The sequence below is a fragment of the Rhopalosiphum padi genome, chromosome 3 (assembly GCF_020882245.1).
Source record: "Rhopalosiphum padi isolate XX-2018 chromosome 3, ASM2088224v1, whole genome shotgun sequence".
Lineage (NCBI taxonomy): Eukaryota > Metazoa > Arthropoda > Insecta > Hemiptera > Aphididae > Rhopalosiphum > Rhopalosiphum padi.
In genome coordinates, this window is record NC_083599.1 from 50,585,546 (window position 1) to 50,603,679 (window position 18,134).

At 29.5% G+C, this 18,134-nt stretch overlaps 3 protein-coding genes across 5 annotated transcripts; 1 reads left to right on the forward strand and 2 right to left on the reverse strand.

The window, feature by feature from the left end:
• The first annotated feature begins 4,027 nt into the window (after window positions 1-4,027).
• LOC132927951 (ras-related protein ORAB-1) lies at window positions 4,028-8,122 on the forward strand. 2 transcript variants are annotated; one of them, XM_060992518.1, is made up of 6 exons: window positions 4,028-4,350; window positions 4,415-4,549; window positions 4,683-4,803; window positions 5,083-5,130; window positions 6,052-6,279; window positions 6,456-8,122. In XM_060992518.1, exons 2-6 carry the CDS (start codon window positions 4,536-4,538, stop codon window positions 6,669-6,671), a joined length of 627 nt encoding a protein of 208 aa, XP_060848501.1. In that variant the 5' UTR covers window positions 4,028-4,350; window positions 4,415-4,535; the 3' UTR covers window positions 6,672-8,122. The 2 variants fall into 2 exon arrangements, with proteins under 2 accessions (XP_060848501.1, XP_060848500.1); XM_060992517.1 differs by having other exon boundaries at window positions 4,028-4,549.
• Window positions 8,123-9,441: 1,319 nt separating this feature from the next.
• LOC132927949 (uncharacterized) lies at window positions 9,442-14,172 on the reverse strand. The gene is made up of 3 exons (XM_060992513.1): window positions 13,682-14,172; window positions 11,220-11,356; window positions 9,442-10,877 (listed from the first exon to the last, which is right to left on the reverse strand). Exons 1-3 carry the CDS (start codon window positions 13,902-13,904, stop codon window positions 9,903-9,905), a joined length of 1,335 nt encoding a protein of 444 aa, XP_060848496.1. The 5' UTR covers window positions 13,905-14,172; the 3' UTR covers window positions 9,442-9,902.
• An 873-nt stretch (window positions 14,173-15,045) lies between these two features.
• Window positions 15,046-18,068, reverse strand: LOC132927950 (mediator of RNA polymerase II transcription subunit 10). 2 transcript variants are annotated; one of them, XM_060992516.1, is made up of 4 exons: window positions 17,440-18,068; window positions 17,272-17,355; window positions 15,893-16,083; window positions 15,046-15,823 (listed from the first exon to the last, which is right to left on the reverse strand). In XM_060992516.1, the coding sequence occupies exons 1-4, from the start codon at window positions 17,574-17,576 to the stop codon at window positions 15,585-15,587; spliced, it is 651 nt and encodes a 216-aa protein (XP_060848499.1). In that variant the 5' UTR covers window positions 17,577-18,068; the 3' UTR covers window positions 15,046-15,584. The 2 variants fall into 2 exon arrangements, with proteins under 2 accessions (XP_060848499.1, XP_060848498.1); XM_060992515.1 differs by having other exon boundaries at window positions 15,046-16,083; window positions 17,440-18,061.
• Between the last annotated feature and the right edge of the window lie 66 nt (window positions 18,069-18,134).

Genomic DNA, 18,134 nt, shown 5'->3' on the forward strand with positions numbered 1-18,134 from the left:
TACAAGGTTTATTATAAGTTTAACTTATAGTAGTAAAAAAAAATAAAAAATTGTTTGTCACAATGTTTGTTTATAAGCATTTAAAATTCAAATATTTACGAAATATATCAAAATCGCGAAAATTTGCAAGGAATGTTGAAGTTGAAAATTCATAACATTTTTGTGATTTATACTTAAGGTTCAAAAATCTAATACAAGGTTATCCATAAGTTTTCCTTTAAGTAATTGTAAAAAAAATTCTAGCGTCGATAAAGAAAAAATTTTATGAGCTTAAGAAATTTAATTTTTTACGAAATCGCGTAAAATAACGATATATTACAATTTAAATATAGGTAATAATATGATATATCCTGCTAATTACCATTTACTGACAAATCATCTCCGTTCAGAATCGTTTTTCGTATACAATGATATCAGTCGTTGCATTCAAATTTAACACATCCATTATAGTGACCTACTCTCCATCACTACTATATAACAGCAGAGCGATACCCACTTGCCCACTTTTTTTTTTTAATTTATATATAATTAAGTTTAAATATTTTTTAGTACCAAACTTTGGTACCGACAATCAGTTGATTCTTAATTACAAAACTCAATATAAAATTTAATGAAGTAGCTAATAGGTCAAGACAAAAAAGTATATATATATTTTATATTTAGGTAGGTACTTAATATAATTTAAGTTTTTATAACTTTTTAGCAAAAAAATGTGATCCCCATATTAGGGAATAATCATTTTTTATTAAAATATCTTATAATATTTTTGTATTTTTTCTAAGTATTAATTATAAGTTTTCGGATAGAGGAATAGAAATTATTTTAAAAATAACCTTTGATAGATATTTCTTTATTAGAGTGTTTGGAATAATCCGCAATAATACATTAAAAATAATAGTTGGAAAAGTAATACATTTAAAACACACAGCCAATCGTACTTACCAGTTATACTAAGTAATATTAGTAATAAAATATTATTTTTAGACGTGTCAGACCCGTCGTATAGATGCATTTAGGTAGGTAGTAAGAATTAGGTATTTAGGAAATGTCTCAAACTATAATAATTTAAGCTAATTATACAAAATATTTGGTTTTTTTTTCAATCATAAAAAGGTAAACAAGTCGTGTAATATTTTATCGAATATAAGTAAAATGATAAAAATGTGCAATCGTGTTGTGTTATATACCTTGAAGAAAATTCAAAATGAATTAATGAATTATCTATGCAAGAAATAAGTACAAATAAATGCATTCACTGCAATGGCGCTAAGTGCGTAAAGAAATTATATATATATTATATATGTAACTTATACTACTATTATTATTATATTTATATCTCATTACTAGGGCTAGGATTTATATGTAATAAAAACCAAAAATATGTACATACAGTGGAACTTCGAGAACTCGAACCTTTATAAGTCGAATTTTATTTTCGCCCCAACCGATTCGAGTTATCGAGGTTCCACTGTATATATAATATATATGTAATTAAAATTTATAATGACCAAAATATGTAGTATAAAATAAAAAATATGTAATAAGAAAAATGTAAAATTATAACGTATACAATTAAATTTAAATTCTCAATAATTTAATAATATATAATTAATTGTTTTTAATTTATAATCAATTTAATTTAAAAAATATAAAATATAAAGATATTTTCACAACCACGTGAACGCAAGTACTGACACTTTCGAAATTTTTTAAATATATTTTGTCTAATAATTGTTGAATATAAAGTATAATCTAAGACCATTAATGTATAGTTATTAAACAGAAACAAATAAGATAAACTATAATCAAGCTATTAATATTTAACTAATACTTTCATATACTTATTTCCTATATGCATTATTCACTTACAATTTTTAAGAGTACTATTGTCTATTATCGAAGTATAAATGTATAATACTACTAAACCACTAAAACAGTCAGCATTTACAAAATATGTAAAAAAAAAAATTCAGACATTTTAGAAATAATGTTAAAATATGTTTTATTTTATTGAAAATCACGTGAACAGAATTTATCATTTGCAATACTTAATTTATCATGTTTTAATAAAAATATGTATTTACATACAAATTCCAGCCCTACTCATACTCATTATATATATATATATATATATATTGATATAAATCATAATATTAATATAAAGTACGCAAAAATAATATTAATTATTTAATTTAATTTTGATCCAACTATAATAATACATTTTATTATTCATGTATTAAAAAATACATAATTTGTTTTTCCTGGAACTCGATTTATCTACAACCATTTTTCCAGGACACAATTAATAAAAATAAAGAGGGTATTGGACACAATTCACCAATTCCGCATTATTATAGGTACCTACTTAATAATACTATGTCTTTATTCTAAAAAATTATAAATATATTTTATTCGTCTATTTTTTAAATTCATTGTTTGAAAACTATAATTTTAAACTTTGAAAATGTCATCAACCAGCACACTATTTTAGTTTTTAATATGAGGGGTAAAAATTTTCAATTATTCCATAAATTACTTAGTTTGAAATTTTAATTTGGTGTACTAATGTTACTACATGTTCGTATAAAAATATCGCATCTAATATTCTTCATTTATACTATTTAATTCAAAAGAATCCTAGAAGTAAACCCACGGAAATAAAGCCACCGTGGAGAAAAGGCCCGCAGAAAAATATATTTGTTATCTATATTATGATATTATGTTATTAATATTATGTATGATTTATTAATTATATTATTAATAAATTACAGTAGGTACCTTTAATCATTGATAATAAATAAATTATAGTATTTATAATCAATGCTTTAATCAACAAAATATTAAATAGAAAAATTATATGACATTTGCATGGACTTTTATTTCCGTGGGTTTTTTTTCCGGGATAAGTTTATTTTTTCAGTTTTTTTCCATTAGATTTTTTTCTTGGTTTTTTTTCCGCCTACGAATTCAAAATACCTATTCAATTATTAATAGTTTCAACCAATTACGAAACCAAACATCCATTTGACAAAGGGCAAAAATATTAATTAAGTTTTGGAACCTGGAAATGGGTAATATTATCCTGGTTGATCGTTGGTTACCTCTTGACCCGACTGAAAGCTAATATGTACATCTTAATCAATGTTGAAAGCTTATAATAATAACTGATATAATATAGGATAAAGGCATACAGCTAAGATTTTAGAGTCCATCATAATTAAAACTACCTCGGTAGCGCCATTTCCGATTCTTATTATGTATTCGATATCACCCACGAAAGGAAAAGTAATCCATAGGTATTATAATATTATTTAGGTAAGTACCTTCTATAATATTAATACTATGAATATGTATTTTTTTCTAGGTCGCAATAGATACACAATTAACTTTTTTAACTTAGGCGAATTGCCAACCGATTAATTTGTTTTTATTCTTGATACATTTTAGATAGGAAACCTACTAAGACCTACTATGATTTCAAACTATGTTTAACTTACTTGTAGTCGTATTTAGTAAAGCGTCAATGAAGACACAAATGATTTGTTGAAAAATGTCTGTACCGATTATGACACATTCGAATGTTGATTGTGTTAGCCGTTAGGTACCTTACGACCATGATGTGACAATTTTTTAGTTTTTTACAGATTTTTGACATTGTGCCAGGACGATTTGATTTGATAAAATAAGTATTATTGTAATGTCATCTACCTACAATATTATTGTACCTCCATCGCCCGCACACCGGCATCACCGTCGACGTGTACCGGTACGTCACGCTGTGTATCGGTCGGTACCGTTGGCCAACGTCTGTCGCGTCGTCTCGAAGCCGGCGCGGCGATGACGTTGCACATAGTTTCAAGCGATCGGTGACTGTACCCGTCGCTATCGCGTCGGTTGGCAAGCGTCGGTGGGCGGGAGGCGTCTCGGGGACCGGGGTATTGCGGTTACGTGCACGACACTCGAAAGAGAGCCGTCGTGTCCGTCGGCCATATTTGTTCAAGCATCGTCGTCATCGGCACCCCTCCGCCGCCGCCAATCACCTACAACACCCCGCTCCGCCTGCCATTCATTTCGGTTATTGTGTGACGTGTGTGTGTCAGGACCGTCTGCCGCCGTGTCTGTGTATCATCGACGTTTTATCAAACGGGAGAAATAAAAGAGAAAAAAATACACACACATACACCCGCCCATTACGCCATAGTCACCGCCGCCGTTGTTACAATATTGCGTCTTTACATAGTGCACACGGCATCGCACTTATTGTTTCCGCATCACGACTACCCGTTTTCGCGGCGCATATCACACATACACGTCGCTCTTGACCGTTCTCGTACCGTTTCGACTCAAAACGTAGGTATTATTATAACTACGTATTCGAGTGCACGACAATAAATATTTCAATAACATTCCGCAGCAGTCGGTTTGTTATCACTCGTCGTCGTATCTACGCGAACGCCCCTAAGCCTCCGCCACAGTAATCGTCTTCATCGTCGTCGTCGTCATCTCTGAAAAACCTACCCACAAAACCCGGCAACATGAGTCCAGATTAGTAAGTATCTCGCGTTAAACGCGATCTTAGGGATGTGATTTAATAGTTACACCATGTTCCATCGCTCGACCCCCATCAATGTAGTGTGAAATTCAGATCGTGTCGTTGCTGATGTGTCCATTTGTGTTTTTAGCGATTACTTGTTCAAGCTGCTGCTGATTGGTGATTCAGGCGTTGGCAAGTCTTGTTTGCTCTTGCGGTTTGCTGACGACACATACACCGATTCGTACATAAGCACCATTGGCGTAGATTTCGTAAGTAATTATATATAATGCACATTATGGCTGGCAACTTAAGCCTACTTGTTTGTGGTATGTACATATATCTATAATTTTTGATATACCACTGAAGTATTGAGCATATTTACTATCTGATTGATGCTAATCTTATACTAGGTCTTGAAATATTAATTTAACAAAAATTATAGATATTATGTAATAATATTTCACTATTTTGTCAGACTTCATCTACTTTTAATGATAATTTATACTTGTTTTTTTATGACATTAATAAATATACTTTTACATGTACAGAAAATCCGCACCATCAAACTGGATAATAAGACTGTGAAGCTTCAGATTGTGAGTATTATATTCAGTTTATATATATATTATAATTGTGAATTAAATTTTCTATGACGATTTAGTGAATCATGAATAGTAAAACAATAACTTTAAATAATCTAAGAACTACATTATTCTAAAAATCTAACAACCTTGAATTTGTTTTTATTATTATTTGAATATTATATCATATGTGATAATGATTATAGGTCAATAGATATAATAGAAAAAATAATACCTGGCAATATATCATTAAATGTTTATAAGTTTCTGGCATATATCTAAGTAATTTATATTATATTTTACATTCTTTTGAAATTATCTGTTGTGCTTAATATTACAGCCTATTATTTAGAATATTATTCTCAATATCATACATTTTAGTATAAATATTTATTTGAATTTTTTAACAGTTGATATTAATAAAATAATTTTATAAAGGTAAATATCAATACTACTATACTACAGTAAAAAAAAATTGATTATTGAACTACATTTATTGGTTGAATATGCAATATATAGCTTCAGTAGTTCATATTAAAATTAGGCAATTATTCTATCTCATTATAATTTGTAAATTGTACCCGTTTTTTTTTCGTATGTATCTAACTACATTATATTACAGTATTATATGTGAAAAAAATAGCTATAAAGCTATTATTCATGTTTTCAATCATTTTTATTTGATCATGTTATAAAAATAATAACACCATTTTTAGTAGGGTATTTTATTAAGCAAAAACGTACTATTTATAAATACTGATCACACATTGTGTTAATAATTTATGAGTGGGAATCGCATAGTTAATCATATTTAAATTTAATTAAAAATTCTAGTGTCATCGTATAAATAAAATTTAATATTCACAAATTATGAAAACATTTTACCTTATAATAAAAAAAAAAAAACTGTCAATAACATAATTTTTTTATATTTAGTGGGACACTGCCGGACAAGAACGCTTCCGTACAATCACCTCATCGTATTATCGTGGAGCACATGGCATCATTGTTGTGTATGATTGCACAGATATGGAAACATTCACTAATCTAAAACAGTGGCTAGAAGAAATAGCTAGGTATGCATGTGATAATGTCAACAAACTACTGGTGGGTAACAAGTGTGATTTGCATGACAAGCGTGCTGTGGATGAAGCAACAGCTAAAGTTAGTATACATGTTAATTAAAGATCTTTTATATAATAGTTATCGTAATACAAAGCAAAACCCTACCAAATTATTGTTAATGATTACAAAAGTTGAAAACTATAATAATAACATTATTAAATATGATTATCCAAAATAATAATATTATATTCATGAATTTTTATTTACCCAACCAGGAATATGCTGATCATCTAAAAATCCCGTTCCTGGAAACATCTGCTAAACAAGCAACTAATGTGGAATTGGCCTTTTTAACTATGGCTGCCGAGATCAAGAACCGTATCGGGCCACTAGATGGGCAAGGACCAGGAGGTGCAGCTGATGGGGTTGGAAAAGTAACAATTGATTCAAAATCATCAGACACATCTGGTGGGTCTGGTGGTTGCTGTTAATGATAAAATGACGCTGTCGTCGTAAGCATTGCAGCACGCTTGTGGAAAACTATTGTTGCTGATGATGAAGAATTGAGCCACAGACAGAGATAGATGATATATATTTACAACTACTAACTAAAACAAAATATAAGCTGGGGAAATACATTTCTGAATCCAAAATACATAAAAAAAAATATAGGAGAAGTGTGCCATTGGCATGCTTACCGCCAGTTCACCCCTACCCACTACTGTCTTAAATTATTATTTTTTTTCAACGCGTTTATTTTGTGTACATATACATATATATTTTATTATTATTATTATTATTATTATTACCTATAATTATTAATTACGTCATCGTAGCAGCATCAGTCGTGGTTTGTTCTTTATTATTATTATTTTTATTCCGATTCTTTATATTATTATAATAATTATTAATTTTATTCGCATACAACATCCTACAGTACCAAAAACATTCCTATTTACCTCCGTGAACAACCAGTTAAAGAAACTAGAAAATAATTCGACAAAAACCTATTGTAATTTTGTCGATGAATCTCCTTTATCCCTTACACAACACATATACACACTGTTATTATTCAATTACATAGATTTGTATGCGAATCCTCCCTCCGCACTTATGCACATTGTGAAAACCCTATTTTTCTAGAATTCTCTAAAACCACTCATGGAATCAAAACCTCTTTTAAATATATACTACATAATATTATCTGCCTGCCAGCTAACAGTTAATTAACATATATTATCTGTAAACATATGTATGTACTTTTATATATTATTATTATTATTACTATATATAGTTTTTTCTCATGATTTTTTTCTTTTTTTGTTACACGATTAATAAATATATATATATTTATATAATACAATACAATAATATAAGAAATAGAAATTAATAAATGAAAATGACCGTCGTTATTTAGTTTTGTGTATGTAGCCAATCTTGATAGAATCATAATTATACAACGACTACTAGATAAAATACTTAAATGTCAAATCAAATAACACAAGGAACCTTTTTTTTATTTCTTATGAATGTTTTATTATAACACATGCTGAATTATTTTTATTGTTAAGTCTTATTCGTTCAAAATTTCAATTGCTTGAAATATTTGTAATATTGTTTAATGGTGCATGGATTATATGGTTTTTTGAATATGGGATGATACACAACTTTTTAATAATGTTCAATAGGTTCCTAGATCCATCCAACAATCAAGAAATAATTCAATAATTATTTTTGTTCAGTAGTTTAATAATTAATGACAAATATTTATACAAATCTAAATTAATTATATTATTTTTGTACTATGTTCAGTAAGAAAATATGCAGTGGCCTGACAAATATGTGTTATTCTGTACATCCCTACGCGATGCCTTGCTATAATTACTATTAGCCTTGGTGAAAAGTTATCAAATAAAGATGCACTCAATCTATGTATTCTTTACATCTTTGTAAATTTTTTTACATTGTTTACTGAACAGGGTATAGTTGAATCATAAAATGTATTAAACAATGTAATCATTAGTACAATGTAGTTTTTACAATCAACAACATCTCTTTGAAAAAGTAGATATATAATTTGAATTATATGTATTTATTCATAGTATATAATTCATGAAATCTAGTTTTTATTAAAGAATTTACTAATGAAGATTTTATTTTCATAAAAATATATTTTTTCAAGATTAAATTTTCTTTAAACAGTATGTTATTAGTAATAACTAGAGCGGATTTATATTCTGTTAAAACATTTGAAATGTGATGTTTATATGCAGCTAAAATTGATAAAATATTCCCAAAAATATTGATAATACTAACTAATAAGTAATAAGTAAAAAAAAAAAATGCAATATGATTATTGATTATGATTATGAATTTATAATTTATCATTATTTATATCATATGTTACATTATGCAATAGATAAACATAAAAAAAAAAATACTATACAATGTTTTTAAAGGACTGTTCAATATTATAATATATTTTCGAAATTTTCCTGAGTAAAGTTAGTACAGCGATCCGTGATTATTGTCTTATGTATGCTGAATATCCTTTAATATAATCCAATATAAGAGAAATATGCTAAAATATTCTGAAATCTGAAGTCAAAATATGCACTAATAGGCAAAAAAAACTTTTGACAGATTCTACAGGTTATGAAATGCAAACATTTTTTACTCACATCAAACAGCATGCGGTTGTTAAAAATATGTTTTTGCATAAAAATCCGGAATAGTAATAACTTACTGTTTTAAAGAAAATTTAATAACTTATTAGATATCTTAAATTCAATCAAACGCTAAAAAGATTGTATAATTCAATTGTTACGCGAGGAATTAAATGTTGCAATTTATTAATGTAAACAATTTAAATTGATGGGTGATGATTTGAAACAATAGATTAGTATTTATCTTTTTTATTCTCAATTAACTGCAGTAATTTAATGAATAATGTATTTCATGATTTTAATTTGGAGACTATTTTAGGTTGCAGTAAAAAAACATTGGTATTCAAACCCTATACATTAAATTACACAACACTTGAGGTTTGTGAAAGTTGGTAACAAGCAGGTGTTCCCATTTATTTTTTTGAGAGCATACTGTCATCAAATACCAATATATAAATATTTAATACATTATACAATACAATATGCAGTATACCCATAATATTGTAAAAAGATCTTGAGAATATACTACGTATATGTAGTATACCCTACGGGAACACCCCCGGTAACAAGGAATTAGAAATAAACTTAAAACGAATAAATAAAAAAATTATTTATTAGTAACTTTATTCACATCAACGTCCTAGTTGATTAACTTTTGTTTACAAATTAAAAAAATTCACAGTAACTACTCAAAATAATAAGTATTTGTTTAAAATACTCAAAAATAAAAAAATAATAATAATAGTATAAAAGAAACAACGCTACTCGCAGGTAGGTACACTTATATAAAAAATCAATAAACGAGATTTTTCAACAATAAAAGTACGTTTAATGGATAAACAACAGGAACTACTTAGTCTGCGCATTAATAAAAAAAAAAAAAGGTCATTTCCGCGCGAATTTTTAAAATGTCACACAAAACGTAACTACGTAGTATGGGAAATATTATAATTCAATAACTTAAAACAAAAAGAAAGCTAAAACTGGTTAGCTCTCGCAACAAATAGCACCGACCTTGGTAATTATTATGTTTTTAAATGATTTTTTCTTCTGTTATCATTTGCTCGGCGTGGCGGACGCGGCAATCTCGTAAGCACGACGTGCGGCAATTTTCCTGAATGACAACGCCGTCGCCACTGTAGTTTGACCGGCCGTTGCTGCTCCTCCTCCGTCCTCGGCTCCCGTACCGATGTTCCGGTACATCAAGGCCGACATGCTGGACTGGCGCGTCCGCTGTAGTGGTGGACGGGTGCCGCAACACCATCGCCAGACAGACAGCGCGTTCACGGATACTGTTCCCGTCACGGATGACAGATACTGGCGCAGATCGTCCTCGTCTAAGGAACACCGGTCGCCAACGTCCTTCATCAGCTCAGATACCGTCTGGCACATAGATTGGACGTCTGCCGCGGCGGCGGTACCACTGTCCGCCGACAATTTGGTGGCCGCATCGAATCCGCCCAGCTTGTACACGACCCTATCACCATCCTTGACTGTGAACACGTTTGGGCGGGTAACGCGGTTGTGCGCGTACATCTTGCCATCGTGCAAATAGTGGAGCGCGCACGAAATGTGCTCCAACACCATGCGGCAGTCGGCAACATTGTTAATGCGCAGCGATGACAGGCTCGCCTGGCACTGTTCCATTTGCATGTAATGGTAACGGGCGTCTGACCAGTTGCAGAAGTATGAAACTATGTATGGGTGTGGGCCGACAGCCGCCAACACTTTAGCCGTCTCGATAGAATCATTGGCTGCCGGGCCGGCATCTGCGACGCTTACGGTGTAATCAATGCCCTCGAACACTGACAGACATTTGAACTGTTTGCAGATGGGTGGCAACGATGTCAGTACAGTATTGTCTTCTCTTTCCATGTCAGTCGTTTGTAGATTTGAGCCAGCTGGCATACAGTGGTCGATTTGTCCAGGGGATCCATCATCGTCCTTATAGGGACTATGTTTGTTCACTACAAAACCGCGTGCTGACAGAGAGTCGATGATAGTTTGATAAGGATTGACTTCTGGAGTCATCTAAAAACAAAGCATCTTTTTACTATAAAAATTTCCCCAAAAGCTAAATTAGTGACAATAAAATATAGTATTATACTGCATTACCATGTTCACAAATAGGCCCAATTTTAAAGTATAACCTTTTACTAATATTTTGACTTGAAAAAAAATTAAGTTATTTTATAATCAAACTAATTTATAGTTTATACAAGCTTATAGCCATTTTAGTTACAACTGTAACAATTAATTTTTATAAAATCCCAATTAAAAATAAATTTGACCACTAAAAATCCACAATGGAACATTTCCCCATCCTCTCCTCTTTAACTTAGCTTGCAATCCAATTATTTTATTATTACTTACTTTTTCTTCTAATTCATTAATTGGTTGAGAGTTGATAATAATTTGTTCATTAACAAGTTTATTGATACTGATTTTTTCTTCTTCATCGAACAACAAACGTCTGGAAACGTAATTCCGTTTCATTTGTCCTATTGATTCTGTGATAATATGTTACAAAAATAAATATATTATTATCAGTTATTACTATATTAATTATTGGGTAATTACTAGTATACACTTATTAAACATTACTTCCTAAAAATTAGCAATCATAAAAACATTAATTTGAAATGATATATGTAAATACTCAAGCCCATTAGTCTTTAACTAGGAAACAATTCTCAGAATCAAAATTTACTCTATATTCCTAAATTATTTTATAATAGGTCATATAATTTCTAGTCATAATATTACTAGTAGTCAGTACAAATACATAAAAAATAAATTTAAAGTAACTATAAACAAAAAAATGTAAGTTAATTAAGGTTATTAACAGTGGTGTATTGGAGGGTATATGGCTGTATAGCCCCGTAACCTGTTATAATTTTCAAAAATGAATAAAATGCACTAAAAATACTACAAAAATGACCTTAAAGCATAAAATTCCCTAAAAATACAAAATAAAAACTGTACTATTAAATTCTATATTTGATGAATTAAATTTCTGTTAAGACGAGCCTCGAATGTAATCGTTAGAAAAAAAGATGCAAATGTATCAAGTTCCGGGCCCTAGCAATCATGATTAGTGCACTAATCACTAAGTTATTGGTAGTTAGTAACCATTTTAATTTCTTAGACTGTACTTTTTTTTTTAAGTTAATCTTTGGTCAAAGTGATAGGTACTGATAATTAGAATAAAGATTGTTAGTGAATTTGAGCGAAGCGAGTAAAATTTTTTTTTGATTCAATGTTATAGGTAGGGCTCAGATTTTAAAGCATAATAAATAACAAAAAAATCATAAAATTGTTTAAAAAAAGCAAAAATGAAGCATATTTATTTTTAAAAAAAAGCAAAAAAAAAGCACGACTAAAAATTAACACGAATTAGGTTATAATTTTATAAAACTGAATAAAAACTAAAATCTACAAACTATATGCAATAGTCGATAAGCTATCGACCCATAAGCTATCTGTAGATCGATAATCTATACATTTCAATCATTACATTTAATGACGTTTCGCACTAATGGTACGGTCACGGTCATTATTGCGGGTTTTCACATTTCTTATTAAGTAAATAAACACTTTTATATAATAATTTATTACGGGTTTTGACATTTCTTATAAATTATATGAACATTTTTTTAATTACTATAGCGTAACAAACAAATAAAAATTACATAGCTAGAATAACTGAAGAAAACAATAAAAAAGCAAAAAAAGCATTTATATTAAAAAAAGCAAAAATAAATTCGTTTATTTCGAATCAGATTAACGTGAAACGAATTATGTATAAAAATTAGATTTTTATCTTAAATATATAAAAAGAAGCATTTGCTTTAAAATCTGAGCCCTAGTTATAGGTATATCATTGACACTTAAGATCTAGATGGCGTATACCCACGAATATTTTTAGCAATACAGCACTGCTAATTAGATAACTTGATATTTGCATTAAATTGTATTAAAAAAAATTCTATTACTGAACATTATACTCAGACTACCATCATCTATGTTTAAACAGGAAATTCTAAGAAATTCTAATAAAAAATATCAATAAACCATATCCGTATATCTATTTACCAAGTTTAATAATGCTATGATAGTTGGCTATTAAAAAAAGTGGCGTGGGTATTTGGGTATGGTTATTCATTTCTCAATCATTGCATCATTTATATTACCAATGTCCTATTTCAAATTAATATTATATAATATGAAGGTAACCTACATTGTAAAAGACCTATTATTTCCCAATTACCCGTAAAATTTTCACTCCACTATGGTAGTCAAGATTACATTATAATAGTGATTTATTAAATATAGCAAGATGAAAAATTAAATGGAATCAGTCATCACTAACATCAAATGACATGTTATTCAGTAATAAAATTATTATATTTATAGAAAATTAGTTGATGTTTCAACGTCATTGAATCCTAAATATTCAAACAATAAGACTCCCATATCCCATTACATTTATTTTCCAGTACGATGGTTGAAACAAACATTGTTATTCAGGTTTCACAATAGGTACTTTTTAAATTATATTTCATAAACCTAATTACAACATTTATATAATTTACTTATAGAAAAAACAAAATTAAATGAGTGATCTGGTCGATCATAGTGTTAGATTTAAGTTAAATTTGAATCAAGAAAGTACCTGTGTAAGTGTTGATTTCATAACAGTCGGATAAAATCAACTATACAGATGTCGTAAAATATTTTAATATAATAACCATGTGATTACTAAATATTCTCAACGCGAGGACACTACATTATAATAAATATGTTATTTCCGACGATGTTAGTCGAGTACGTACTTTTCGATAAGTCCACCGATGCCGGAGAAACGGACGAAATCGGTGATGGCGGCGAGTCCGATTGTTCGGTCTTTTGAGGGGCTGCGGGTTGTTGAACCCCTAAGGCACAAGCCAAATCATCGTCATCCGCAGACGTCCACTGGCCGCCGGGTACATAGAATTTGTCCGTGTTATCGTCGCCGCTGTCTTCTTTCCTCTTGATGTGTTTCACGTACTTGTCCATTGCGGGTGTTTTTTACGGACTAAACAAATCACGGACGGCCGTCAAACATCGTCGGAAACTGAATAACTGATAAGGTTTTCTTGTTTTTAGTAATTCAAACCTTTTTGAGGACACAACACGACCGTTATTATTATTGTTACCGTTTAATTACTAATTAGGTGTTAATACTGTTGTGTAATGATATTGACAACTTATCACGCACGTGTTCGAGGGACGACGTTAACACAGCAATAATGACTACGGAGAACGGAATGCCGGTGTCGACCGTCGCGCGTCGTTGGCCGTTATTATAAGCGGCAATATGGCGCAACACGACGATATTCCGGCGCGATGCATTATCACGACAATTGTCCTACGCGACATTACAACAAACGTCTGCTAGCCACCATCTACAGTCGTACTACGAATAGAAAGAGCAGGACTCTCAACGTTCCAACTATATTATATTAAATTACATGGTACCATGCAATAATATAGTATAGTGTTGTATCCCAATTTTTTTTTTTTAATATTTCATGAGAACTCCATTTTCTTGGGTAGCTATAAACCTGAGGGGTGGTCGTTTCACAAATCACAACTGTATTTAATATTATTATAAGATGACGAATAATATTATATTAGATGGTAATCTATATCATAATTAATAACTAATAAGTAATGTCCATAGTCTATAAACGGCATAAACCAATAATTAAATAATAGCATCATCACAGAATTATGCAATCCGTAGACCAATAGTATCAGTAAGGTTGGTAGATTTTGGTGAATATGAAACAATATTATGTGACAAAATAGTTTTTTTGGTTTAATAGAATTTAACAGATATACATAAAATAAAATATTTTATAATGGCAAATTGTATTAGAATAATTTTACTTAAATAATTTATATCACTGACAGTCTAGTGAAAAAATGTATCTCATGAAAGGAATAAAATAAAATAAAATACATACTTTATTTTATTATTTTTTCTCTTCCGACTATTAATGTACATTGTACAGATCAATAATCACCAATTAATTTTTAATTAATTTAGTACTTACAATCTTACATTACTTCCAATAGCTTGGAAGACATGGTGATTTTTAATAAAGGTATCCAGGTAAGTCATAAGCATTTTTATAACAAAAAAAATGCGAAATTCTATTAATAATACATTTGGTGTGTATTTACAATAAATTGAATTAAATTAAATTGTATTAATTATTTAAAGATATTTATACATCACAGATAACAAAATGTTATTAACTAAAAATTAAAATTAATAAATATTTCAACCACATATATTTCTATTTGCTAACTTTACAATAAAATAATAATAATTTATATAGTTGTGTTATGTTTACAACAATTCAATTATAATTATCACTAATTAGAATAATGTTTAAATAATCTTAAAGTAATAAGAAGAAAAATGTGATACAATACAATTTATACATTGTTAATCTATAATAGTTATTCAATTAAACTAATTAATATCTATGAAAAAGTTAAGCCTTATTGATATAAAAAATACTAAATTTATCAATATTATTCCCCACTCATTATTATTTTTACCAACATTATTGGTAGAAAATAATTAATGAGTAAGTTTTATAATTCACAAAAACACAATTTAAGATCTCAAATCTTGAAATTATTAATTACAATACTTAGTTTAAAAGGTACAAACATTTAATACTAGGTACCTGGAGGGCCTCCGATATTGTTACTGTTACTGCCAGCAGATACAGTGGATACGCCATCACAGCCTAATAATGACGTAATATTTGGAGAATTTGATTGCTGTTGAGAGTTAGTTAAGCAAGAAGATGCAGATGACAAGGAAGAAGCGTTGTTTAGTTGTTGCTGCTGTTGTTGAATTGATAAACTTGATCCTCCAAGTAAGTTTTGCTGTTGCTGTTGAGAATTTGGTCCTCCTAATGAAGTGACAGATGATAACATATTTAGAGGGGGTGGCGGCGGTGGTGCTACAACACTGCTAGTACCATAACAATTGCTACGCAATGCTCTATACTTATTAAGTTCATTAGGAAATGTTTGTCCCAAGTCTGTGAGTACATTGGCTTTGAATTTTTTTAAAGCATCAATTTTTCCTTTGACCTGTTCATTTTTATGTAAGGCTTTCTCAATACAGTCTTTGGTATAAAGCTGAGGATTACGTCCTCTATCAATGTACCTAATTTGTAAAAAGAAACAAAAGCAATGAATATAAAAATGTTATAAACATTGCTTACATTTAACTCTGATGAATAAGACTCAAATCATATGCAGTAAAAATTTTGGTACTTGTTTGTCATTGCCTTGCAACCAGGTGATCATCTATTGTTTTATTAAATTGAATGCCAGTATTAAATATTATGCAAAATAAATCATTGAAATTATTTTTTAGCAATATTTTAAAATAAGCTAACACATTTTGTAAAATAGGTATGAACTTTAAATTAAAATCACATATAATATGCTGACAAACCAAAAGTATGTATTAGTAAGTTTCAATTAACATAATGAAATATAATTTTAAATATTATATGAGGTATTTACCCTTTTTCCTTAAATAAATGATATGGTAGACCAGTGGTCATCAACTGGTGGGTTGTGTAAGCTTTAAGATTTGGTTGCAATAAGTCTTCTGTTTAAAATTTAAAAAATTCATATACATATATATTATAATATATTATGTATATCAGATAAAATAATTTTTGAGTAAATCAAACTATTTTATATTTGTAGAAGATAAGAATGACTAATCAAATAAAGTAATTGTAGTGATAGCCTGACTTAATCAATAAAAAATCCTATAATTTAACTATACATTTTATAAATTATTTTTTATAAATTACTGTTGTTGTTGTTGTGTTTAGACTGTTCAGAGTTTATATTGTTGTGTTATAAAATATAAATGTTAATTGCATTTAGTCTAGTGGTCTAGCCATATTATTATATTAACATACTGTCGTATTATTTTTTGGTTTTCATGACTAATAAAGCTGATATGAGTCACAAAAAATATATGGTAAGAAAAGTGGATAGCAAGTTAAAAAGGTTGAATACTACTGTGCTAGACTAACATACATGTAAGTTATTATATAAACACAAATATCAATAATGAATATAGAAATTTTAAGTTTTAGATTGAAGACTGCCGACATTATCTGGAGGCGGGATGATAAACTTTATAAGGGATGGTAGCAAGGTAATAACAAATAAGTACCCAGTTTTTTTTTTTTTAATTGGATTAAATTTACTTTTAACCTAATGCCTTAATAAAATGTAATAGTTTTAATGATACTTAGATTATGTACGCCTAGGCCCTACAGTAATGTGTATAAAACTGTACTTGTAACAGTATTATAATTGCACTTACTCAAATACTTCCAAAGGCACATGAATGTCTTGTACATTGGATTTCAGTTTATTAATTTCTTGTAAACCACTGACGGCATTTTGACTGCATATAATAATAAATAAAAAATAATAACGAACAAAAATTCTAGAAAATTATAAAAGTCATCAATAATGAAAAATCTAATACATTTTTTGATTTAGAACGGTCTGCCCTTGGGGTTGAAAATCGGCCACTATGATTCGTATTTGCCGCACATTTTCTACAAACATTTCCAACTGAGTTTCCAAGTCTTCCAACGGCGACGATGAACTCGACGAAGCCATTATAACAATATTAGGTTAAAACGAGACAATGGTTGATTATTTACGCACGATACATAATATAAATCATAATAGTAAATAATGTTAACTGAAATCCTTAATAAAGTTACGACACTGAGCACTTAACATAGCCGTTGACCGACTACACTACGACTGTCGACTAATCGGATGGGTTTAGTCATTGTTTTGACTTTTATTGTTATCAAATAATATTTGATATCAACAACGAAACTTGTAAGATATTCACTTCCATGATCACAGCAAATATCTTGTTTTGAAGTCACCGCCAAACATTTCAAGCGATCCCCGTGACAATAATTCCATTTTCCATAGTAGCCATAGTGTATTATACTATTATGCAATTATATTGCACCTATTATTGTATAAAAAACATGAATGATCAGTGGCGTGCCCAGCGGGTAGGCCGACCCGGGCAGACCCAGCGGGTAGACAGCGTGCCCAGCGGGTAGACACGGGTCAACCTTGTTTTGAAATAGTTATTATTAATATCTTTTACATCATTATTATTTAAGTTTTCAAGAAACATAATTTTATAACTTT

What these genes read in the sequence shown, in the direction of transcription:
- LOC132927950 (XM_060992515.1), bottom strand. Translation starts at nt 17,576, where the DNA reads ATGGCTTCGTCGAGTTCATCGTCGCCGTTGGAAGACTTGGAAACTCAG. An exon ending in ACCGTTCTAAATCAAAAAAT is followed by an intron (nt 17,356 to 17,439) that starts GTATTAGATTTT and finishes TATTATATGCAG; the next exon opens with TCAAAATGCCGTCAGTGGTT. An exon ending in GTGCCTTTGGAAGTATTTGA is followed by an intron (nt 16,084 to 17,271) that starts GTAAGTGCAATT and finishes TTTACAAATTAG; the next exon opens with GTACATTGATAGAGGACGTA.
- LOC132927951 (XM_060992517.1), top strand. An exon ending in GCACCATTGGCGTAGATTTC is followed by an intron (nt 4,804 to 5,082) that starts GTAAGTAATTAT and finishes TTACATGTACAG; the next exon opens with AAAATCCGCACCATCAAACT. An exon ending in AGACTGTGAAGCTTCAGATT is followed by an intron (nt 5,131 to 6,051) that starts GTGAGTATTATA and finishes TTTTATATTTAG; the next exon opens with TGGGACACTGCCGGACAAGA.
- LOC132927949 (XM_060992513.1), bottom strand. Translation starts at nt 13,904, where the DNA reads ATGGACAAGTACGTGAAACACATCAAGAGGAAAGAAGACAGCGGCGAC. An exon ending in ATCGGTGGACTTATCGAAAA is followed by an intron (nt 11,357 to 13,681) that starts GTACGTACTCGA and finishes ATATTATCACAG; the next exon opens with AATCAATAGGACAAATGAAA. An exon ending in TTAATGAATTAGAAGAAAAA is followed by an intron (nt 10,878 to 11,219) that starts GTAAGTAATAAT and finishes CTTTGTTTTTAG; the next exon opens with ATGACTCCAGAAGTCAATCC.